The following is a 23,448-nucleotide window of genomic DNA, read 5'->3' as shown; positions in this document are numbered from 1 at the left end:
AAAGATAACATATCTGGTTTATTAAAGGCAATGTTACAAAACGGTAGATTTACACAAACATTTCTATCTACACTCAAGAGAAGAAGCAAAGCACATAGCAGCATACGTAAGCATTGAACACATGTTAATTTTCCGTATCTTGACATCCAATGAAAACTGAACTACGCCTATCATTGACAATATAATGACAAGACATCTGATAAAAAGTCTTCAAAGCCATTGGCGTAGCTCTGGTGGTGGAGCGTTTGCTCAGTGGCTCAAGACTACTTTTGGACGAGGTTCGAATCCCTCTAGAGCTGACTGCCTCTTTGGGTTTTTTCGAGTTCTTCCCGAACTGTAATGCGAACTTCAGGTGATCTCACAGCGAATTTTCGGACTCATCTTGCCAATACTAGCTTGCAATCATCAATTCCATCAATGTTACATAACTTCGCAGTTGACACTGTTAAGTAACTGATTAAAAAGTTCTACATATCATCTTTCTACTATCAATGCTCTTTTATAATTTTTATCTAAATATCTCAATATTAGTTCATCTCATTTTGTCATACTCAGACATCATTTCTAATCTCTGGAATTTCCTAACGGTTAATTGTTTGTGAAACACTGACAATGCAAGTCCCATCACCTGGTTTCCATGGTATCCCAAGTAAAACATAAAGTACACTGTTTCCTGCACAGGTAATAAGTACTATAGAGAATTATTCAGAAATAGTGCATGAAACAATCCTTTCCCAAGGAAGTGTTCTAACATAATACTATCCCCACCAAAAAAAATTCCCATTCGAAAACACCAGGATTTGAAATAGGCTCCATATGAGTACACAAAAGTCTCTAGTTGTTCAGTAAATAGAGCTACTTTTAGTATTACACCTGATACAATAAATATTACACCATGAAACTGCATGTACCTTAAATAATAAATTAATCATTACATTAAATGTCTGTCTTCTAAAATACTATAAGCATGTGTTCCGTAATCAGTGGATCAGATTTCTGCTATGAGAATATCTTGTAAGGTGTAAAAACAAATGTGCGTGTGCATGCGTGTGTACGTGCTTTGTACGTGTGTACAAAATTTGTTAGGACTAGGGTTGTCAGAGCTCCCATATTTTATGGGTTCTCCCGTATTTCACTCACATTTTCGCCAGTCTCTCCTCTCACATATTTGATAATACTTTCTCCAGTGATGTATTTATTATTTCAATTGTAAATATGAATAGTGCTATGATGCTATGAAAGTTATTCTATTTACATATAAGTGTAATCTACAAGGAAAAATTCTCATTAATTTTCAACCTGTTTTGTTAAGGGCAATTTCAATTGTGAAAGTTTCTGAATGAATACAAAGGAAGTAGTAAGTATTAATAGTGTCATGAGATTAATTTTAAATTACTTTTGCGTACAGTTACACTGTATATAACATGCTTCTAAAGGTAAAACATGTCGATAATATCTTGATGGAACGATTTTGGCAATTATTTCCAAAATCTCCCGTATTTTCAGTTTGAAAACCCGCCAACCCTATCAGCAAACCAGATTTCTGCTTTGAGAATATTTTGTAAGGCGTAAGATACAAAAGTCTGTGTGCATGCATGTGTATGCCAGCATTATGAGTAACACAAAATTTGTTAGAAGTTGGGACACACTTAAGACTTTAAGTGTACGAGTATAATGTATGGGCAAGGCTACTTGGTGGGGACATGGACTTTGTAAAACAAATGATAACTGTCCAACTCCTTGACACTAATAAATTAATACAAATGAGAACTTCTAATGATAAGTGATTCTATCTTACAATGATAGCTAAACCTACACATGTCAAAAATAATCCACGCCTTTGATTGGTTGAAGTTGATAAAGATGCATTTTTTTTCCACTTGTGTGAAGGAAATCAATTTAATCTGAAAGATTGTGAAGAAATAAAATATATTTTTTTCAAACACTCAATACCTGAATACTGGAAAAAATAAATAAAATCCATCTTAACGACTTCTCTTCTATGCCCTCACTATTCCCTTTTGTACGAGAAATCTATTGTCCAAGAACATAGGATTAAAATAAATCTTGACAGTATTAATGCTTTCCTCTTAATCTCGTTTAATCTTACTGCCTTTGTGATGATAAATTGATCTTTATGTTGCTTGTACTACTGTATAATACGTAACACCTTGCAAGACTGCCTTTGTGATGATAAATTGATCTTTATGTTGCTTGTACTACTGTATAATACGTAACATCTTGTAAGACTGCCTTCAGTTCTGATCTCGAAGTGTTGTGGAATATTTGTACGAAGATTTAAAAGGTGGAAATACTTGATACATTTCAGATTATAACCAATGACAATACCGAATAGTTTTAATAAAGCTAGTACTTAGAATTCACGTAAATTATAGTCTAAGTGATATTTTGAAATCTTACAGTACCATATTATACTTTAAATTTTGATATATTTCACAAAAACAACTACATTACTTCAACGCCAAACAATGAGGTAGGGCAGTTTTTCATTTAATCGCTAAATTTTAAAACGTCGAAATATACGCTGAGATTATTAGGCTATTCATGCAGCTTAAAACATTTTTAACTTTAATGAAATATAAAGCTTTTTTCCACCCCACTTCTCCAAGCTTAGTATAGTCTGAAAAAAGAATAAATGAATATATGTCAGTTCTAAAATGACCACTGATCTTTATACTTTCCAGACCTAACAAGCAAACATTGTCATGGGGGCAGATAAAAAAAGTTTTTTTTTTTTCCCCACCATGTTAATAATGTCAAAACAAGTGCTTATACAAATTTTGGCCACTTGAGCGCAATTACGAGAGCTACCCAGAAAGTAAGTTTTCCTAGGGTCGTTTACAGAAAGAAAACAAAATTTCATAGAAAGATTTATTGGAACAGATACAGATAATGTTGAAGTATTTTTCAACATATTCTCCATCAGAAATAAGACATTTGTCATACTGTGGGATCAATTTTTTTATCCCAGTGTCGTAGAAGTCTGTCACCTCGGATCGGAACCAGTGTGTGACAGTCGTCTGCCCTTTCTGTTGATTCCACAGTATGAGAAATGTCTCACTTCGAGTGGGGAATATGTTGAAAAATAGCTCAACAATTGAATAGCCATCCGGAACAAGGTTGTAACCAGCAAATACGAAATTCTTAAAAAAATGGGGAAAAAAACTTTGTACTGTACATACTTTTAATTTTTTAGAACAAGGTCGACAATCAGACTGTGTGCTGATTTTAATAAGAGTACAAGCATTACACATAGCACATCATCAACAACCATTATTCACGAAAAAGTCAACTTATGAGAAATGAGGGTTACAACCTTGTTCTGGGCGGCTATTCAAATGCTGTATCTGTTTCAATAAATCTTTCCATGAAATTGTTTTCTTTCTGTAAACGGCCCCAGGAAAACTTACCCTCTAGAGGAGTCTTCGTAATTGCACTCGAATGGCCAAAATTTGTGTAAGCACTTGTTTTGACATTATTAACATGGTGAAAGAAAAAAAAATAACTTTTTTATCTGCCCCCATGAGAATGTTTACCTGTAAGCACAAACATTTCCATTATGGAAATGACTAAATACCTCACCAATTTCTTGAACTGTTCAAGAGTAGCCTACTTTCAAGTTATTACAATATATATTATTTTAATGTACCGAAGTACATATGATATTTCCATGCAGATATTCCCGGTGCCGGAGAGAGTTTTTCTCCGTTCCATTATTCTTTCATCGTAAGTTATTACAAGATTCGACATTATGGTTTCAAATCCAGACCAGGATGATAGTTGTTTTGGATGAATAAGCACAACTTTATCTGTGAGGGAAGTAAAGCTAGATTCCACTACCAGTAGCTACATCAAAATAAGTTCGATTCACTGATGCCATGAGCAAAATTTTCGATGACCTTTGTATTGCCTACAGTTATTTTCAGATGCAGAATACTGCAGGCCAGCCTCGATATTATCTAAAAGCAGAAATAATGCGAAAATTCAGTCAACATGCTCCCCTGCCACCCTATCAAAAACGAATTCCAAAAAGGTTTCAGCTGACCATGTCTGGAGACATTCGAAATCAGCTACCGGTAACTACATTCGAAAAGAAAACTTATATATAGGCTACAACTAGAGTTCTATCAATAGAACATGGAATCTATTAATGTTCCATATATTAATCATATAAATGCAGGAACTGTGAAAGTATGAAGTACCGATCATTTATATATTAAAGCTCTCAAGTACCACAAAGAAAAAATTGAAGCAGAGCCAACATACTGTATTGCTTTTCATTTGGCAGGAAAGTTACCTTCACAAACAGGTGTCTAAATGTTGGACCCTCGTTTTCTGTAATGTTGAAGGACATTTTAAAAGTACTGAAGTCAATATGCCCCATATAACTACTGTATAGTTGAATAACAGTAGAGAATTTTATTAAAATCTATCTCCATAACTTTCTTTGCAAAAAGCAGATACAATTCACATTCTTTTTATAATAATCTATTACATACCAGTATGAAAAAATAATTAATAATATTATATAAAATGTAACTTCTGAGTTCGGGAACACCATGATGCCTCATTTAATTATAACTAGTGAGATGATTTCATAGCTTTCTCAAGAACCATGTATAAACAAAAAGACACTTTTTCTCTAACACAGTACCGTAACAAATAAATATTGTTGAACAAGATTAGAACTTCACTTTATTGAACTTATATAGCTTTCTACTCTAAACAAACATGAAAAAAGATGAAAAAGTTCAAATATTTATCTCAAAATATAAGAAACTGAGTCACATGTAATAGAAGCTGACATAAATATAATATATTATATTTTTTAAATTAATCTAACCTAACCAAACTTAAACTTTTGTAAGCTTCTCGTCAAACGAACTATCTAGTATTCATATTGTCTATTGCTACCATCAAAATCTGAGACCTTTCATTCCTTAATCATAGCACAAATCCCATGAGGCTATGTCGCGTTAAAATGTTTCTTCTTGTAAATTTTTATTAAGGCTTTCTTAGTTCCAAATGTTTTTCGTCATTGCTCCATCCAGATAACATCTTACTTTGGATTCTGAAATATTTGTTCATAATTTCTGAATAAAGTAGGACAGAAACTCAAAAGATTTCAAGAATGGATTAAATGATAAACGTTTAGTTATCTATGATATGCTCGTAAAGAAGAGCATCTGTACAATGCAAGAAACATAGCCCTCATTGCATGTTTTGAGGGCAACACAGCTGGGGATCCCATGTTGTAGAGTCACAATACGTAAAGGAACCTTATCCTTCATCAGGCAAAATCTCCCGTCATTTCTCACTTTATATGAAAATTCAATTATGCTGTCATTATCTCAAACATAATTTATTAATATGGTCTCTTATGCAGGCCTACATCTACTTCAGAAACAGAAGTCAACACAACCAGATCATAAGAGTATAAAAAAACACTAGAAACGAACTACCAGTAACCTAAAACAGTAAATAAGAGGCTTGACATTATGATTAATCAATGTCGAGATATGAATAACTTTCAGTCAAAACACAGAAGACATATACATGTATATCAAATAGATTTGAGAGGTTCGAAGATTATGAAGTGCAAAAACAGTAAAATGTGGCATGCAGCTTACCGCTTTCCTCTTGTCCTCAGCTGACACGGCGCTGTGGGACCGATGTCGGAACATGTCCATCACTTTAGAGACAGGACCACGACCACTGCTGCTCTCCGACCCTGCTCGAGGTCTTCCTACTGTCTGACCAGGATCAATATGGTTGTGATGAGATGAAGAGTCAGAAGAGGTCGATTTGCTGGACGGAGATGATGACATGTTAAGAGAATGCTGCAACACAAAATGCCATACAATAAGACTCCACCTACACTTCTTTCGATGAAACAGACACACTGTACCACATGGCAATTGAGTGTTTATGAAAAAGACTAAATTAACCACATTTAAACTGAGAGTTATCAATATTTTCAAATTACAATATTTGTGAGATAATGGTACCATATCACAAAAATTATTAACACACAATACAATTTTAAAAACTTGCATTTTCATTAAATCATCTGATAAAGCTGACATCACAAAATTTTGGTATATCGATACTTAGTGTAGCTTCTTCTCTCATTACACATAATCATAAAATTTGCTATTCAATAGTTCATTAAAACAATATGAAGAGAAAATATATTCAATTTTACATTAATACAGCCTGAATCCCTAAATTCTTAAGCACACTAGTAACTAAAATAATCCTCCACAGCAACACTTTAGAATAAAGAAGCAAGATATTCTAATTTCTTTTAAATTATAGGAAATAATGCAATGTATTTCAATGAGATTTCTGTGCAAAGACTTATTTCACAGACATGAATGTTGACGATGTAGATACAAATAATTCCATGTAAATAGTCTGAAGAAGTAATATCTAAACAATAAGAAGTGGGGGGGGGGGAAGGAACTAGAGTCAAGTCACTTAGAAAATACTGAGTAACACATGTGTTCACTAACTTCATCAAGCAATTATTATAAGAGAATTTTTCTCTTGCATTCCTCCTCATCAAACCTGTGCATGTCTTCTTCAATGACTCTTACATCCATAGGAAACAACCGAGAATCGAATGTATGAATGCTTACACGGAAACACAAACTGCCAGGTAACATAAATTATGCTAGTAAAACTAATATCGAAGCACTTTTACAACCCACGTCCCCTTTTATGATCACTGTTTTAATGACATTTTGGATTTTAAGTAACAAATTATGTAATTAATATAGCAAAAGTATTTTAATCAGAGCTTTCTTTCTAGTGGAATGCGCCAGAATGCCATTCTGATATGTTTTTGTTACACTTTTCATCACAGAACTGAGAAATGTTCGAATTTCGCGCCGCCAATATATTGTGAGGCTTCTTCCAACTCAATGTCATTGTATCTGCACTGAGATCACCCCTGCTAGTTAGCACCATGAGGAACCTTCTGCTTCTTATTAGAATTGTTGGGCCTCCTTTGATCAACTTCATTCCAGACAAGTATGTTAAATCTTGATTGCAAGAGACATCACTAGGAAAGAGCACAGTGGGTAAGGAGAAAATACAGAAAAAATGGCTATTATGTGGAAAATCTTCTAATACTTTGTGTATCGATATGTACGAATTCCTGGTACACTGGGCAGTAAACATCTTCCTGTCTGCTCCAATAAATTTTACACAGAGTTCCACCACCTTTTTCTCTAGAAAAGAAGCACCGATTTTAAACGTTAATAAACTTTTATAAGATAAGATGTACTTTTGTGGATGTCAAGCAGCATGAAAAACACTATTCAATAAGTACTTTTAAAATATGTTATGCTGCAAACAGTCGTCTAAAATTTGCGAAAAAATTTTCACTAATAAATAACATCACACATATTATGCATTAATAATTACTATGTTTTTGAAAGTAATATATTTTGTATTACTTGAAGTGATTTAAATAAATAAGCAAATTTCCATTATAAAATAAAATAATTTACATCAAATATTCATTATATGAGGTCCGCATTAAATATTAACATGACTACTATGAAGTAGTTGATATGTATTATCACCATTAAATCGAGAAAAATTCGTTCCGGCACCGGCAGGTAGTAGGCCGTAAAACAGTACAATGAGAGGAGTTCGACCAGCACCGTGGATCATGTCCCAGCATAGCTCAGTTGGAAAGAGCCCTCAGTGCGCAGAGCTGAGAGGTCCTGGGTTCGATTCCCAGTGCTGGAACGAATTTTTCTCGATTTAATGGTGATAATACACATTGACTACTTCATAGTAGTCGTGTTAATATTCAATGAGGATGGCGAGACCTCATATAATGTATATTTGATGTATTAAATGTTTACAGTTATCACAAACTGTTGTTGAATATGGCCATAAAAGTCATTTAAATATGCGCTCCTGCATATTGACTTACATAGGTTTAAATGCAGGTAGTAGGCCGTAAAACAGTACAATGAGAGGAGTTCGACTGACACTGTGGATCATGTCCCGGCATAGCTCAGTTCGAAAGAGCCCTCAGCGCGCAGAGCTGAGAGGTCCCGGGTTCGATTCCCGGTGCCGGAACGAATTTTTCTCGATTTAATGGTGATAAAATAATTTAATTTGCATGAACATTCCACCAGCAATAATTGTTACTACAATTTCATATTTTCGATTATAATATAATTAATATGTAATAACAAACGCCACTGGTCGCCACTTTTTACACGGCTACTGTTACATGTAGGCCTATATAAACTATAACCCTCTTTCACAATTAAAAATAGAAGTGCACAGTCTTAGAAAAAAGTTTTGTCACACAGATACTTTATAAGTTCCAGAAAGGAGGCAGTGTGCATGATCAGAGGATGAGCGACCTGGTTCACAAGAGAAGGACTAGTTGAGATAATAAAATTAGTTTCGTTTCGTTGTAGTTTGATCATATGCACTGCCTCCTTCCTGGGACTTATAAAGTATCTGTGCGACAAAACTTTTTTCTAAGACCCTACATATAAGCTGCTATTTATAGGAGGCACTTAAAAGGATGTCCATCTACTATATATACAGCTGGTATTATCTTGTTGTTCCTAGATACTTGTTAGAGTTCTTTATGTGAACTGTTAAAAATTTACTTTATTTTAAACAAATTCAAGGCATGACGTGCTCACCTTTTCAATACTGCCACCTGTTGTACTAAATGGTGCAACGTTTTTCGAGGTTTAACATCTTATCAAGTTTCAATGTCATTAAACTTTACTTCGACTAAAATACACTGTTCTCTTTCTGCTTTTTATCTGACACAGACCTCATTACGTGAAATTTCAGCAGGAACGTAATCCACGAACTTTCCATGAAGTTGTGTATGATCTTCAGTCCATGAATATTGTTAGATCAATGTCTCACAGATAAAGTTCGTTGTTTATGACTGTATGTAATTTCATTGCAAGACTTCGCACTCATCATTCAATAAGTACTAACATCTACCTAAAATCTGTTGATTTGCAACTGATAGGAGTGAACTGCTGGCAGAATGCGCAAATCTCGGTTGGAGGTACATTATCTCAAGTTTTGTGGCGTTTAAAAATAATTCCACTGTTCTGTATATTTTACTTACTAGAAATTCGTTATAGTTGGTCCAAAATCCGGTTAAGAAAGAAGGGGCAGAGAGCACAGCTGATCTGACTGTCTGTCCCTATCTTGTCCACAGATGAAGTCGTCAATGGTTACCGAAACAAATCCGTAAATTTTTATATCTAACAAGGAAAATAATACAAATCGAAGGAAATAGCCCTCTTTTACAAGTAGCCTACAGTATTTAAGAATACAAAGAGATTTAGTTAGATACCCAAGGTAGAAGCCATGTCATGAACTTTCTAGCTACACAATAGTTACGTATAATAGACAACTGCTACAAAAACTAAACATTTTCACAATTTAACTGGTAACTCTATTACAAGCATATAATATATTGCCCTATTTTACAAGTATTTAAGAACGCAAAGAGATCTAGTTAGACGCCCAAGGTAGAAGCCATGCCATTAACTTTCTAGCTACACAATGGTTACATATAACAGACAACTGCTATAAAAACTAAAAATTTTCACAATTTAATTGGTAACTCTATTACAAGCATATAATATATTGTCATTATTGTGAAGTTGGAACGATATACCATAAATGAAGCCTGATTCTTGCAATTTGATGATGATGATGATGATGATGATGATGATGATGATGATGATGATGATGATGATGATGATGATGATGATGATGATGATGATATATTTAATAGTCAAAATTACAATTGTAACAGATAATTCGAGTGGGTTCGTAGGAGAATTACACTTTTTTAAGACACAGTAACCCACCACTTTTCTCAACACAGTTTTTAATGTCACGAAGAATATGAGCAACAATCAAACGAAATGCCTCCTTTAACACAAACTAACAGGCTACACTGGATGTATTATCACTGAGAAAACCTGCTCAGTACACAATGAAATCCACTTAGCTTGTCTCTGTTCTTAGAACAGAACTGGTAGTAAAATTGTTTTGCATGACAACAGATAACTACTCAAACAGGATAGCATCATAAAATTGTATATTGCCAGAAAAGTGGGACAGAACCAATAGTTTCTGGAAAATAACTGACTGAAATACAGAATGCCGTGTGCTGAAGTGTCTTATAATAAGTACATTGCAATATGACTACATAAATAATTAACAGAATATAAAACAGATTTCTTAATATGCAAATTTTATGTTGTAACTGTTCTATAACATTTAATTAATGTCAGTTAATTTGTAACAATTACCGAGTTTCTACATTATTAACACGGAAAATGTGAGTTGTTTCCTATTCTATTATTTACCAGACCGAATATGATGAAATTCCAATGTATTAAAATTACATACTATATAAACTTTCAGTTTCTATCAGAAATTCATTTAAATTCGAACATCAAAATAAAGTATTTTCTTAATCACAATTAAAATTAGGGAAGCAACAGAGACTAAATTAAATTTTCCTCTATTTTTAATATCAATGTATTGTACTAATCACTCAAAATTTTGGCTTAAAATGTCATAAGGACTCTTGCAATTTGTATTTTCAATTAAACTTTTTCTTTTTCCTTTGTCTACTTCATACCCTCTATTGACTATCCAAAAATAAACTGTTATATATTATTGAAGTGCTTCCATCTCTATTAATCTGTATCGGATACCAACACTGAAACAAATTACTAATATATTGTAGTGATTAAATAACAAAGACTGTTTAAAATATTTCTCCCTCCTTTTGAATTTATCAACAAATGTAAAGCAATTGTAAAATTAAAGGTAAATATTGCTCAACAAACATTAAATTTTAAGAAAACATTTCCCTGAATTGTTAATTTTGAAGAATACTGACTTCCTTTAGAATTTTGGGTGCCACTCTTCATTTAATAAAATCAAAGAAAAAATGTTGAAGGTAATTTTATTTTGAATAAAACATCATTATCTGCCTTAGATGTGCCCCCCCCCTTGTATCTCACTCTTTTACTATTTCCCACATTAGTAATGCAGTTATGCTGTATCCAAAAAGTAGTGGACAAGAATAGGCTTGAAAGTAACCAGAGACTAAGCGTCAAAATGACCTTATCAATGTCAAGGTCAATGAAAAAGTTTCTCCCATAAAAACAGCAAAATTAATTTCTTACAGCAGCACAGCACCTTCTGTGTGCCTTGTATAATGAAAAAGTACAGCGAACAACAAGACTGTGACGTTATTTTATATAAAAATTAATATGGTTGGTTCGAGCAGAATATGTAACATTGATGTAACCAATTTTAAATCTAGGAGAACTAACAAAACAAAAAAAAACCTATATTTTAACTTTCTAAAAATTGCTAGTATATTAATTTTCCCCTATGTTTTGTACCTATGCTACGAATTTTAAAGACAGTGAAAAATTATTCGTTACATAAACAACTTTTCTAATAATTTTGAAGAAAAGAAAACAGGATGCCACAAAAAAGTATATTAAAATAAAAGCTATACAGCAGAAACATATTAATCCAAGTACAACGCAGAATCATTTTTCAAATTGATGTATCAGGAAATGTTTTACGCAGACAGTGCAACAGGACTGCGAATTTGTAAAAATTATTTCTCAAGAACAGGATTTCAGAGAAAGATAATTAATGCTAATTAGATGTTTCAATATTGAAAGGGTAAGAACATACCCTTGCAGGAGGCTGTCGTATGTAGACATAGCCCTGTACTTGCATCATCACTGCTGACTCGCACACTATACACCCACTAACAGCTTCACAATAGTTAGCAGTAAACAATTCTCATGTCCACAAAGTCTCAAGGTGGGCCGGTTTTGTGTCAGCCCGTTTCAACTATCACTACAGTGATAATTAATTATCACCACTGTCTGTTAGTCTGACAAAGACACAAGTGCAGGTCTGCTTGCAACCAGTACAAATCCAGATCTACTGCTTTGCTTTGGTTCAATAGCCCAGTCTACTATATAGCTTAAAATTGTACATGCCATTCTGCAGTGTAATTTAGAGCATGATGTATACGCAGCTGTTATCAGTAACACAAGCCTTCTATTTCAATCACAGGATAATTAACTCAGTAATCACGAAATTTAACACTTATCTCTAATCCAAAAATGGCCAAATTTTATGTAAGACAAAGAATCGATTTGAATTTAAATTTCTTCTGAAATGACAATTAATTATTTAATTTTCATTAATGACATATTTCATTCGTCATATTGACACAGGGTAGGTGGGGTCATCATCTACATGGAGGATTTAGTGAAGAACTGTTTCAGAACATGGGAGGGGTGACAGTAGAAGGAAGAATAATAAAGTGCATAAGATTTGCTAATGATACGGTGTTGTTAGCAGAAGAGGATATGATACTCAGGAATATACTACTGGAGCTAAATAACAGTTGTGAGCAGTATGAGATGAGGATAAATGCAAAGAAGACAAAGACCATGCTAATCGGAAGAAAAATAAAGAAGGTAAACGTGCGAATTCTAAATGAGGAAGCAGAGAAAGTGGACAGCTTCAAATACTTGGGGTGTACTATAAGCAGTAACATGAGCTGCTGTCAGGAAGTCAAAAGGAGGAAAGCAACAGGAAAGGAAGCTTTTAATAGAAGAAGGAGCATCTTCTGCAGACTTCTAGAAAAGGACTAAGGAAGAGACCAGTGAAGTGCTTTGTGTGGAGTTTGGCATTGTATGAGTTTTATTTTAGTAGGTTATTTTACGATGCTTTATCAACAGCTTTGGTTATTTAGCGTCTGAATGAGATGAAGGTGATAATGCCGGTGAAATGAGTCCGGGGTCCAACACCGAAAGTTATACAGCATTTGCTCATGGCATTGTATGAGGGCAGTAACATAGGCATTACGACGAAATGAAGAGAAGCTACTAGAAACATTTGAAATGTGGATATGGAAAAGAATGGCGCATATGAAATGGACAGACAGAATAAGAAATGAAGCTGTGTTGGAAAGAGTTGGTGAAGAAAGAATGATGCTGAAACTGATCAGGACGAGAAAAAGGAATAAAATTGGTTGGGTCATTGGCTGAGAAGAAACTGCCTATTGAAGGATGCGCTGGAAGGAATGGTGAACAGGAGAAGAGTTTGGGACAGAAGAAGATATCAGATGATAGGAAGACATTAAGATATATGGATCAGATGCAGAAACAAATAGGAAGGCAGAAAACTGGAAAGACTGTAGAATGCTGGGTTTGCTGTGAAAGACCCGCCCTTGGGTAGAAAACTATGAATGAATGAAATGAATATTGAGACAAACATCTCTCTTTTAGGCATTAATGTGCGAAAGTTATTGCACTCTTTACCATTTTAGACGTTATCCATAGTTATTAACACAGACATGGTGGAACAATAGCGAAGGTAACAACAAAAAGCTGTCCTAAACAACGTCGACCCATAATAAATCCTGCTTGGAACCATCGAAGTTTTAATTCAAGTTTCTGGAGTAAAAACTAATGCTAAGTCGTTCAGCTACTAGGATATCCACAATGACAATCATAAGACATTATTTCCCAACCTTCCTTTCACACTGAAAATTAAGTCTCAATAACAGTTACCAAATTAGGTATGCAGAAGTCTGAAATATCAGCATTCAGCACAACAGCCAATGTCAATTATCATAAATTTGACCTTCTGTGACTTAGGCCTCTTTAGTTTGTCCAGTTCATTATCATTTCATCAACTCTTCAAAGTTTAGTAATATCCTAGCATTGGAATCACTGTTCAACAGAACACTGAATAAACAAGTACTGATAGTACTGTAAGAAAACTATTCATGACTTAAAATAAAATATTTAAATTACCGTATTTCACAAAATTTAACAGAGAAGACTGTTAAAAAAAAATAATAACAACAACAATTATACTCTAGTGAATTACAAAACTTTAGGCATACGATATGTTTTTCCTCTTAAGATAACAACAAAGTATTTCGCATATTATACCAATATAACAGGTAAAATTTAATAATATTTAATGACAATTTTTGTCAAAAAAAAAAATGTCCTTTCACTGTGTGAAAATCCGATGGAAAAGAAGGAAAAAAAATAAATAAATAAAACAATAGCACTTAACACGGTCTTTAGCTAAAAGGCACTAACAGTAATAAATCATTATGACAAGACTGATAAAAGCAGCAGTTATACAGCACAGACTGAAGCCCATGGAAACAAAAACTAAAGATAACAGTTACCATCCTGTCAGCAGTTCTTTCTGGGAGTTTTTAATGTTTTCGGTTAAGTACATACAGGTAAACAGGGCGGATATTTTCTTACAAAAATGTAAGTCAAATATGCACCATTGTACAAATACGAGTATATGATCAAGTTCGAAGAAGGTTTGTGGCTCTTTTAATTTGTCGTAGAATTATAGATTTCTCTCAATAAGATACTTCATCTTTAACAATTCCAAATGTCACTTGTATAGTGACTTGATATTATCACTTCTGCAATAGGCATACTACAGGTATTTACCATTTTAATGAGAGACTTTGATTTTGAATTTTGCTCTTCTTCATCCTTCATTATCTTTCTTTTCTCTCTTTTCCTTTTTTTCTATACCTTCTCTTTTCCTTCTTCCTCTTATCATTCCTCTATTTTATCTTTCTTTCCCACCCTCTTCTTTCTGCATTAACTACTGCCTGAAAACATAAGTCTGCAGCATTAGCCTATTTCCGGGAATTAGTTCTTCCATAGTGTTCAATCACGAACCTTACCTTCTTTCATTATAAGTTTGTAATTAAGGGACAGTGAGTTTTAATTATAACTGTCATTATACGGAACATCATAATTTTATTGTATCATAATATTTTGTGATAATAAAGGTTTACTCAAATTAAGAGGTAACACACTTTCGTCCTACCTGTGGACTCACTGAATGCAACACGTCTGCATGAAGAAATATCCCCTAATCTCTGTCTCTCTACATAAAAAACTCACAGACAGCTACATGAACACTTTACAAATGACTGTATATTCCAAACCAAATTACAATTAAATGCTTTGCCAACTGGGTTTAAGAGTCTATCACAGCACAGACAAATGCAATTTTTGTTCCTCAACCTCTTCTGGCCAAATTATTAATCACTTCCATACTTCATAACATTTAAGAAAATAAACTGTGTCTTCACTTCTCCTTTAATGTTAGCTTGAAAATCAAACGCATTAAAGGGAAGGAATTTTAAGGGAAGACATTTACAAATTCTAACAAACAAACAAATAAACTAGTAAGATATTACAAGATGTTATAATTAATTCAATGATCATTTCAAAACCTAAAATAATAAAAGAAACTCGGTATTTTTTCTGGATATAGGACGTAGGGATTAACACTGCCATAAGAAATCTATGTATAAAAACAATGAAGAAATAACTTATCAGTGGGCCATGTATAAAATTAGTTGGCTTTGACAATTTGTAAAACAGGCGTAGGTATATAATTTATGATTGCTAAGTCAAAGCCTGATGTTCTCTTGTTTCAAAAACTGTCAAAATGTGCTAATTTCTAAAGATGGCCCACTGATTAAGTTATTTCTTCATTGTTTTTATACACAGGTTTCTTAAAGCAATGTTAAGTCCCTATGTCCTATACAAAGAAAAATACACAGTATCCAAGTTGCAATCTTTTTTTGAATTTCGGTTATTCTGCACATGAACGGAGTACAGCTGGCTCCATTTAAATGTTTACAAACAATGTTTGCTATCCCATAGTGGACTTTGCTAACAGTTATATAAAAACTAAGTCCCATTATGTTTCTTATTTGATTCTCTTGAGGGTATTATATCACTGCAGTGTAATGGTTAGCACATCTGACTGTGAAACAAACGGTCCAGGTTCAAACCCTGTTTAGGACAAGTTACCTGGTTGGCGTTTTTTCTGCAGTTTTCCCTTAATCAATTGAAGCAGAATTGCTGGATAACTATCGGCATTCGACCTCGGACTTATTTCACTATAATTAATTCACATATCGTCGTCGTCATCATCATCATCATCATCATCATCATCATCACCACCATCCATACAATAGCCCAAGTTAAGTTCATGGTGCAGCATGCTGTACATCAAGAGCACATCCATTCAGCTACCCAGTCATTCACAGAATAGGAGTGGTAAGCACAATAAACCTCAGACTGCAGTGCAAGCCTTCGGGTTCCTCCTCCATACAAGAGAGAGAAAAAAAGGATGTTATATTTTAAGTTTGTTATAAATTTGATTTCATTCTGTGACAATGAAGCCAATTCAAATCAAGATATATCAGATATGCATCTCACATATGAAGTTTCAAAGTGGAAAGCCATGCACATATCTGTATGAAAATAACAATAACAAAAGCTTGCTTCTAAACAGCAAAACCTTCAAAAGGCTACATAGGTGTCTTGTAAACAAGTATTAATTTCACAATAAGAAATAAAATCGAAATGATCCTACATATAATACAAGGATACTAGTGAATCCAATATGCACCTAGCATCTTTGGGCGAACGAGATTTTTTATGAAGATATTGCCAGGATTGTGTTCAAGCCAATGGGAGTTATTTTCAGCTCTTTCTGTAAAGATAAGTAGGTTTTTTTAAAATATAGAGTAAAAATTACAGAAACTTGAAAACAAAGCCAAAATATAATATCAATGTTTACATTTTGAATTCAGCTCTGGATTAGTACCGGTACCTACATATAATGACATACTGTATAGAGTAGAATCTCTTTTTAACGAATTTCTGAGGAATTTTTTCTCCCTTATAACGGGGTTTACATAAAATAGGAAGGAAAGGCTAAAATAACTAGTACTAACATTGTGTTATACAGGATGGAAGTGAAATAACCCTGCAGATTGAAAGGGACCATAATGTACACTTAAATGAATAGAAAAACCTATATTATGTTTTGTCACTAAATTAAGTTAGAAGTTTCAGCATTCTGGCAACATCGCCACTAACACACTGATCTTTCTTCTCGAAATTCGATAAACGAACTCAGGTCTGTCTCCTACCTTCCACCTCCCTCTCTGACTGCAATGTTGCAATCTGTTCACATCGTTCAGTGGCTTGAAATTAGTGGTTTTTAAATTAAATTTACACGAAAACCATCTACACTATTGAAATGCGCCAGAGGTATAAATGAGTCTTTATTCTATCAATATGGACAAAAATCACGATCCTACTCGCAATAGTTACCGATTAAGAGGGTGTTAAACATTGGAGGGGGGGGGGGGCGGCACTTTTTTTTTTGTTAGATACAACATGAGCTATTCGCTTTGAAATCTGGAGGGTTATTTTACTTCCACCCTGCATACCAACCAATATAATAATTTATTATTTACACTAAATTTCATTTTCTAACTCTTCAAATGATGAGAGACAAATGTTTCTCTGTTTGGTTGTACCCAAACACACTGAAACTCAACATTGAAATTTTAAAAGTTTCTTCTTTCTTCTTCACTTTTCCCCAAACGAGATAGTTGGCAAACCATGCTTTTTTGCGATATGCCATAGTGTTATTTGAGGATTAGTCTCGACAGACTTTCACTTTCTGCCCAACAGTTAATTTCTTCTGTTTAGTTGCTATTATAAGGATGCATAAACAGCAGAAATTAACAAAGAATAAATTAAGAAACAATATCCACACAACTCACAAAAACAAGCAAGCAAAGCAACCACTCTATGAAAGCAACTTAAAGCAAGACCATAAAGAATGATTCACTCATAGTGTTCTGCACAAGGGCGGGGCTTTCACTGCAAACCCAGCTTTCTCCAGTCTTTCCTATTTTCTGTCTTCCTCTTTGTCTCCCCATATGATCCATATATCTTAATGTTGTCTATCATCTGATATCTTCTTCTGCCCCGAACTCTTTCCCCATTCACCATTCCTTCCAGTGCATCCTTCAGAAGGCGACCCAGGCAATTCCTTTTCCTCTTTCTTATCAGTTTCAATATCATTCTTTCTTCATTCACTCTTTCCAACAAAGCTTCGTTTCTTATTCTGTCTGTCCATTTCACACGCTCCATTCTTCTCTATATCCACATTTCAAATGCTTCTAATTGCTTCTCTTCACTTTATCGTAATGTCCATGTTTCTGGCCCATACAATACTACACTCCACACAAAACATTCACTAGTCTCTTCCTTAGTTCTTTCTCCAGAGGTTCACAGAAGAAAAAAATGATAAAAAATGATAAAGAAAGATAAAGAATAATGCTGCCACATGGCGCCACATTACTACTGATTGAGATGCACTATTGAATATGCAGGTACTATTGATTATTGAAAGTCAAGTCGATATTTCAGGCTTCATTATCACAAAATCCACTTGAAAAGTATTCCTTAAAAGCGGGAATTAATTACATTATTTTTATGGTAATTTGGTTGGGATTTAAAAGATTATTCCTTAAAAATGGAAACACTGAAACGGGAATTTACTGTATCTACATATGCATTAAACAATAAGAAATCAGAGTGAATGACAAATTTTCGTTAATATGACCAATAACCAAGGCAACTATTATCTTGTGAACAAACTACGTCATACACCACACATTATTCAACTGCTGATATATTTTATTCACAGAAAAATATTCTTAGTGATAAAATTTATCGCATATCACCATAAACAACTTATCAGTTTCATTTTATATAACTTACTTTCCCTTCATAGTTAACTGTAACAACTCTTAGGTATAGAGAGGAATGTTAAAATTTATTATGATGGCACAAACACGCTAAATGCTCACTGATTATCAGGCATTATCACGACTTTCGGTTCTATTTCTAGCATGTTAACTATAAAAAGTAGTTTTTTAAAATAATTTTATCGTCTTGTCTGAACTAAAATAGCACTTAATTTCTTACAAACCTGATTTCAATATTTCTTTATACATGTATCTCTAAAATCAATTCAAAATTATCTCATTATCTGTCCTGTTGTTTAAAGAGCTTTTTTATGTCAGATCACAGTTATTATCAGTACTAGACTTAGAAAATTTAATTAACGCATCAATAAATTAATTGAAAAGCAAATTATCCATTAACATAATAGTGGTACTCCTAAAATTTCCAAACTGTAGATTTAACACAAAAAATTTATAACTTTGATAGTTTAGAAAAAGAAAATTCCGTATCTGCTTCAGTTAGTTGAGGAAAAGTTCTAGAAGAAATGCCAACCAAGTAACTTGTAAAACACATACCTTCTTTGCATAGGCTTTATGAGAGAAAAAAATTTCACTACATATCGTTAAGTTACTAAAAATAGAATACATAGTTTTTAGATATTTGTATCTAAATAAACAATGTAAGTAGGAAACACTAATTTGGTAGCTTTCAATATTCACCTCAAAACCTAGAAATTCATTTCTAGAGTGAAATGAAGAATCACTTAAAATAAAATCTCTTCTACTTCACAAACTGAGTCATCACACAATAAATCATCCTCCACTCTGTCCCATCAAGGAAATGACTATTGTCACATTCCCTAAATTATTTAACAACTGTTTCAGGTTTCACAGACTCCCATGACATCTAAAGGAAGCTGGCTGATTTGGCTTTCAAATTGGTGAGTTTATTTTAACATCAAAACAGGTCCCATATTGGCAAAACAGGTTTCTTTAACAATTCACCAAGGCGCCTAGACCACACATTATCTATCCACACCTTCATGCCTTCTTACATCCAGCCTTTTTTTTACGAGCATTTACAAATATTTCTTTAGGCAATTTTTTCCTGGACAATGTTTCCTTTTAATGGCAAAAAAGGAGACAATTATGTATGACAAAACTGTATAATGAGATTCTTTCATGTCCACACAGTTTACCAACAGCACTTCTTTGGTATGTACTGTTTTGTTTGAGGGCATATGGAATGTCAGTGCGACCTCGCCATGTTTCCTTGTAACCTCTCAGAGGGAGAACTTATGGAAACTGATTTATTCGAAATTATTGTACTGTAAAAGAACAAGAATGCAAGAGAATACTTATATATAAACAGGAAGTTTATATCCCGACAACACGGCAACAACTGATTGCCTTCCATGCCTGTTTATCTTCCCAATCTCCTTGTCCAAATTCCTTCCTTTAGGTCAAAGCCTTCATGCCTCCCTACTTCCATGTGTTCGTGGTCGTCCTATTCCCCTTCTTTCGAGGGGGGGGGGGGTCCCAAAGCACAACTCTTTTAGATAGTCTCTATCCATTCATACAATTTATATGATCATACCAGTTTAATTGTTTTTATTGACTCTCTTCTATATGTCACAGGGGTTTTCTCCGGAAACTCCAGTTCTCCTGTGACATCCCAACAAATCTCCATCATCTCTTCGGGAGTGTAGCATACACCTAGGGCACATCCTGGGCAAAGACTCCATCAGTGAGTGAATGACGGACAGTCAAGAACTTGTCATTACTCATTACACAAAAAAAAAAAAAAGTAAATACTAAATTCTTTACGCACTAATTTTATCCTGAGTTTCCCTTCCACTCTTCCATACCACAGAATATAAGTCTTTCCATTTTCAGGAGATCTGGGTGATGCTAGGGACCAGATACTCTATTCCAGCGGTCGTCAACTCAGTGCACTCTCGGGCTAGTGTTTCTTACCCCCAGGTCTCCTACAGCACTAGCATGCTGCTGGTGGGTATGCTCTCTACCTCTTCATGCTGCACGACGGGGCAGATCATGTTGCTCCGCTTATCCTTTACCCATTTCAGCGAGTGCTGACGACCACTGCTCTATTCGATATTTCTCTCCCAAAAACAAGGATATGCCTTGAAAATGGGTAATAATCGATTACATCCAAACCTTCTTTTACTAATTATTCATATCACCTATGTTGAATAAATTACATCAATTTGTATGTTTCAGCATGAAACAATAAATAACAGAGATATAGATGAACTATGATGTGCACCAAGATTATGGAAAAATGTAGAAACCTGGCTATCCATGAAGGAACATTTATCCTGGAGATTCAAACTTCGTGCACTATGGTACCACCAGTAGTTCATGAATCATGTTCACAATTAGTTATCTGAAGTTATTTGACACTCTTACCTCAGTTATAATGTCAATTTTCAACGTTTAAAGCAAAATTAATAAACGTTTCAACAAATCTATGGCAGAATACACAGAACTTAATGGCGAGAGCGACAACATCAATTTTATAAGGTTTTAGCAACACTAAAATTTTAGTGTCAATCACAGAAATGGACAGAAAATTCAAATTCAGAACTTAAAACTTTCTTAGTTAAAACGTTAGTGTTATAATTTTAAAGAGGTAATGTACCTTATGACAGACAGGTCCCATTTCAACATTGATGTGGTGTCATCTTCAGTATCTTTCGAACAAGTGTTAACGTGAACATAAGAAACAATCAAATTCCGAAATGAAACTTCATAAGAGTGACCAAGGGATGTACTAAACTGGATGAGATGAAGGATGAAAACGTTAAAAAGTAATTGAAAAAAAAATCTGATTAATAAAATAAGAATTTGAATGCATACATAGAGATAAAACATCGCCAGAAGTCCTAACTTACTAGGCAAAAGATCCAGTTACATTATATCGATGGTGTTTGGGTAAAGGGAGATAAGTCATAAAAATGAGTTCACAAAAAATGACTTAACCCTCTTTATCTGAACACCATCAATTTAATAGTATACAATATTTGTATCTCTCATCGATAACTTCTATGTTAAGGAAGAAGCATAATTTTCTTTGATAAACTTTTTTTCAGGAATGTTTCAAGATTATAGGAAAAATTACTCAGTTCACAATAATTTTACTGTTTGAGCCAAAATTCTTCAGAATATGTGAAGAATATATAGGATTAGGATCATTCTTCAAGCACATGAGTTACTGCACGGTGTCATCGCATCGATTCAGCTACAGCATCCAGTTCTGACTGGAGACCTGATCCTCCGCCTGCTTGTAATGTTATTCTCTGGCTTTCTCAGATTGATGGCATCTGTTTCCAATTCATGTGGCTGAATCTACTGCATCCTTAACCAGAAGAATATACCACTGTCGATTCCATGACTCACCAAGGCGCCATCTATCCAAGGGAGCTACACACCTCCAGTCACCTGCAGTCCACTTATTAAAGCCCCTGGAGCTCGCAGGATATGTGTAACTCCCACAGACAAATGTCACCTATAGACTGAATCTGGAACCACGTCTGCCATGTCCTATTGGTCAACCTGTAACTATTAAGCTGATTAACGGAATGATACTAATGAAGGTGAAATGAGTCCGAGGTCCAACACCGAAAGTTGCCCAGCAATTCTGCTTCGAGTGGTTGAGGGAAAACCTCAGAAAAAACCCATCCAGGTAACTTGTCCCGACTAGGATTTGAACCTGAGTCCGCTCATTTCACAACCAAGAAGGCTAACTGTTACTCTACAGCAGTGTACTTACTATACATTTATACAGCATTATGAGATTCTTTATTTTTATGAGTTCATTTACAGAAAGAAGGCAAACTAACCTGTGACATCTGTATAATTCGTTATTAAGCTCAAAACATTGTAGTTACCTTTTTAACTCAAAATATTAAGGTCAATCTATACCTTACCAATGTAAATATTTTATTTCTGATACAAATATTTCATTTGATATCTTTAGCTTCAAAAATTATAATTCAAAGTGTAGATGTCTGCCTTTACACAAACTTATGTGCATGTGCACATACTTATAAACACACACAATACACACATGCGACTTTATAGTATAGCTCTATGCCACAGTGGCAAAGCACTTTCCACAGCAAGATGCCTGTTCTCCAAAGCCTGCCATTTTCCTTAATTCTATTACCATCATTATTTAGTCTCTCACATGATACTGATAAATGGTCATTTTTCTTTACTCATGCAAATAACATGGCTAAACATTTTTACAGCCTCACTTCCTACCCAATGTAGAAGATTCTCGTCCACATTTAGCCTTCTCCTTACATTCTCAATCTGTATTTTACAAGTTTCAGGAATTCGCCAAAGAGAGTCAATTCTATAATCCACAGTTATCTCTTTCCCTATTTAATAACATAGGACTCATTACTGTAACAGTGAACAAATTCTATGAGTAATTTCATGTGAAAGGTTTTTTTTTTTTTTTATACAAAGACGAGCTTTTTCCATTAAATGTTTTCAGGCAATAAATCATTCATCCATCTTGGTGGATTTGAGTTCACAACTTTCTGTTGTCTAAACAACTTCTATCGATTAAAGAACCTAGAGCTGTCATTTAAATGTCCAACGAATATGTAAAATGGATGAACAATAACAGTTACCCCAAAATCACTGTGGTTACTAAAATATGGAGAAAAAGATCTGGGAGATCCAAGAAAATAATACCGTAACTGTGT

At 34.1% G+C, this 23,448-nt stretch overlaps 1 protein-coding gene across 2 annotated transcripts in view; it reads right to left on the bottom strand.

The window, feature by feature from the left end:
• Window positions 1–23,448, bottom strand: part of SNF4Agamma (SNF4/AMP-activated protein kinase gamma subunit) — a 1,170,361-nt gene that overhangs the window by 533,259 nt on the left and 613,654 nt on the right. For both annotated transcript variants that reach the window (XM_069834748.1, XM_069834749.1), the window contains one exon: window positions 5,652–5,861. In XM_069834748.1, the coding sequence (XP_069690849.1) occupies window positions 5,652–5,861 (210 nt within the window). The remainder of the gene's footprint in view (window positions 1–5,651; window positions 5,862–23,448) is intronic.

The sequence above is a fragment of the Periplaneta americana genome, chromosome 9 (assembly GCF_040183065.1).
Source record: "Periplaneta americana isolate PAMFEO1 chromosome 9, P.americana_PAMFEO1_priV1, whole genome shotgun sequence".
Lineage (NCBI taxonomy): Eukaryota > Metazoa > Arthropoda > Insecta > Blattodea > Blattidae > Periplaneta > Periplaneta americana.
This window is presented reverse-complemented; position numbering and strand designations above follow the sequence as displayed.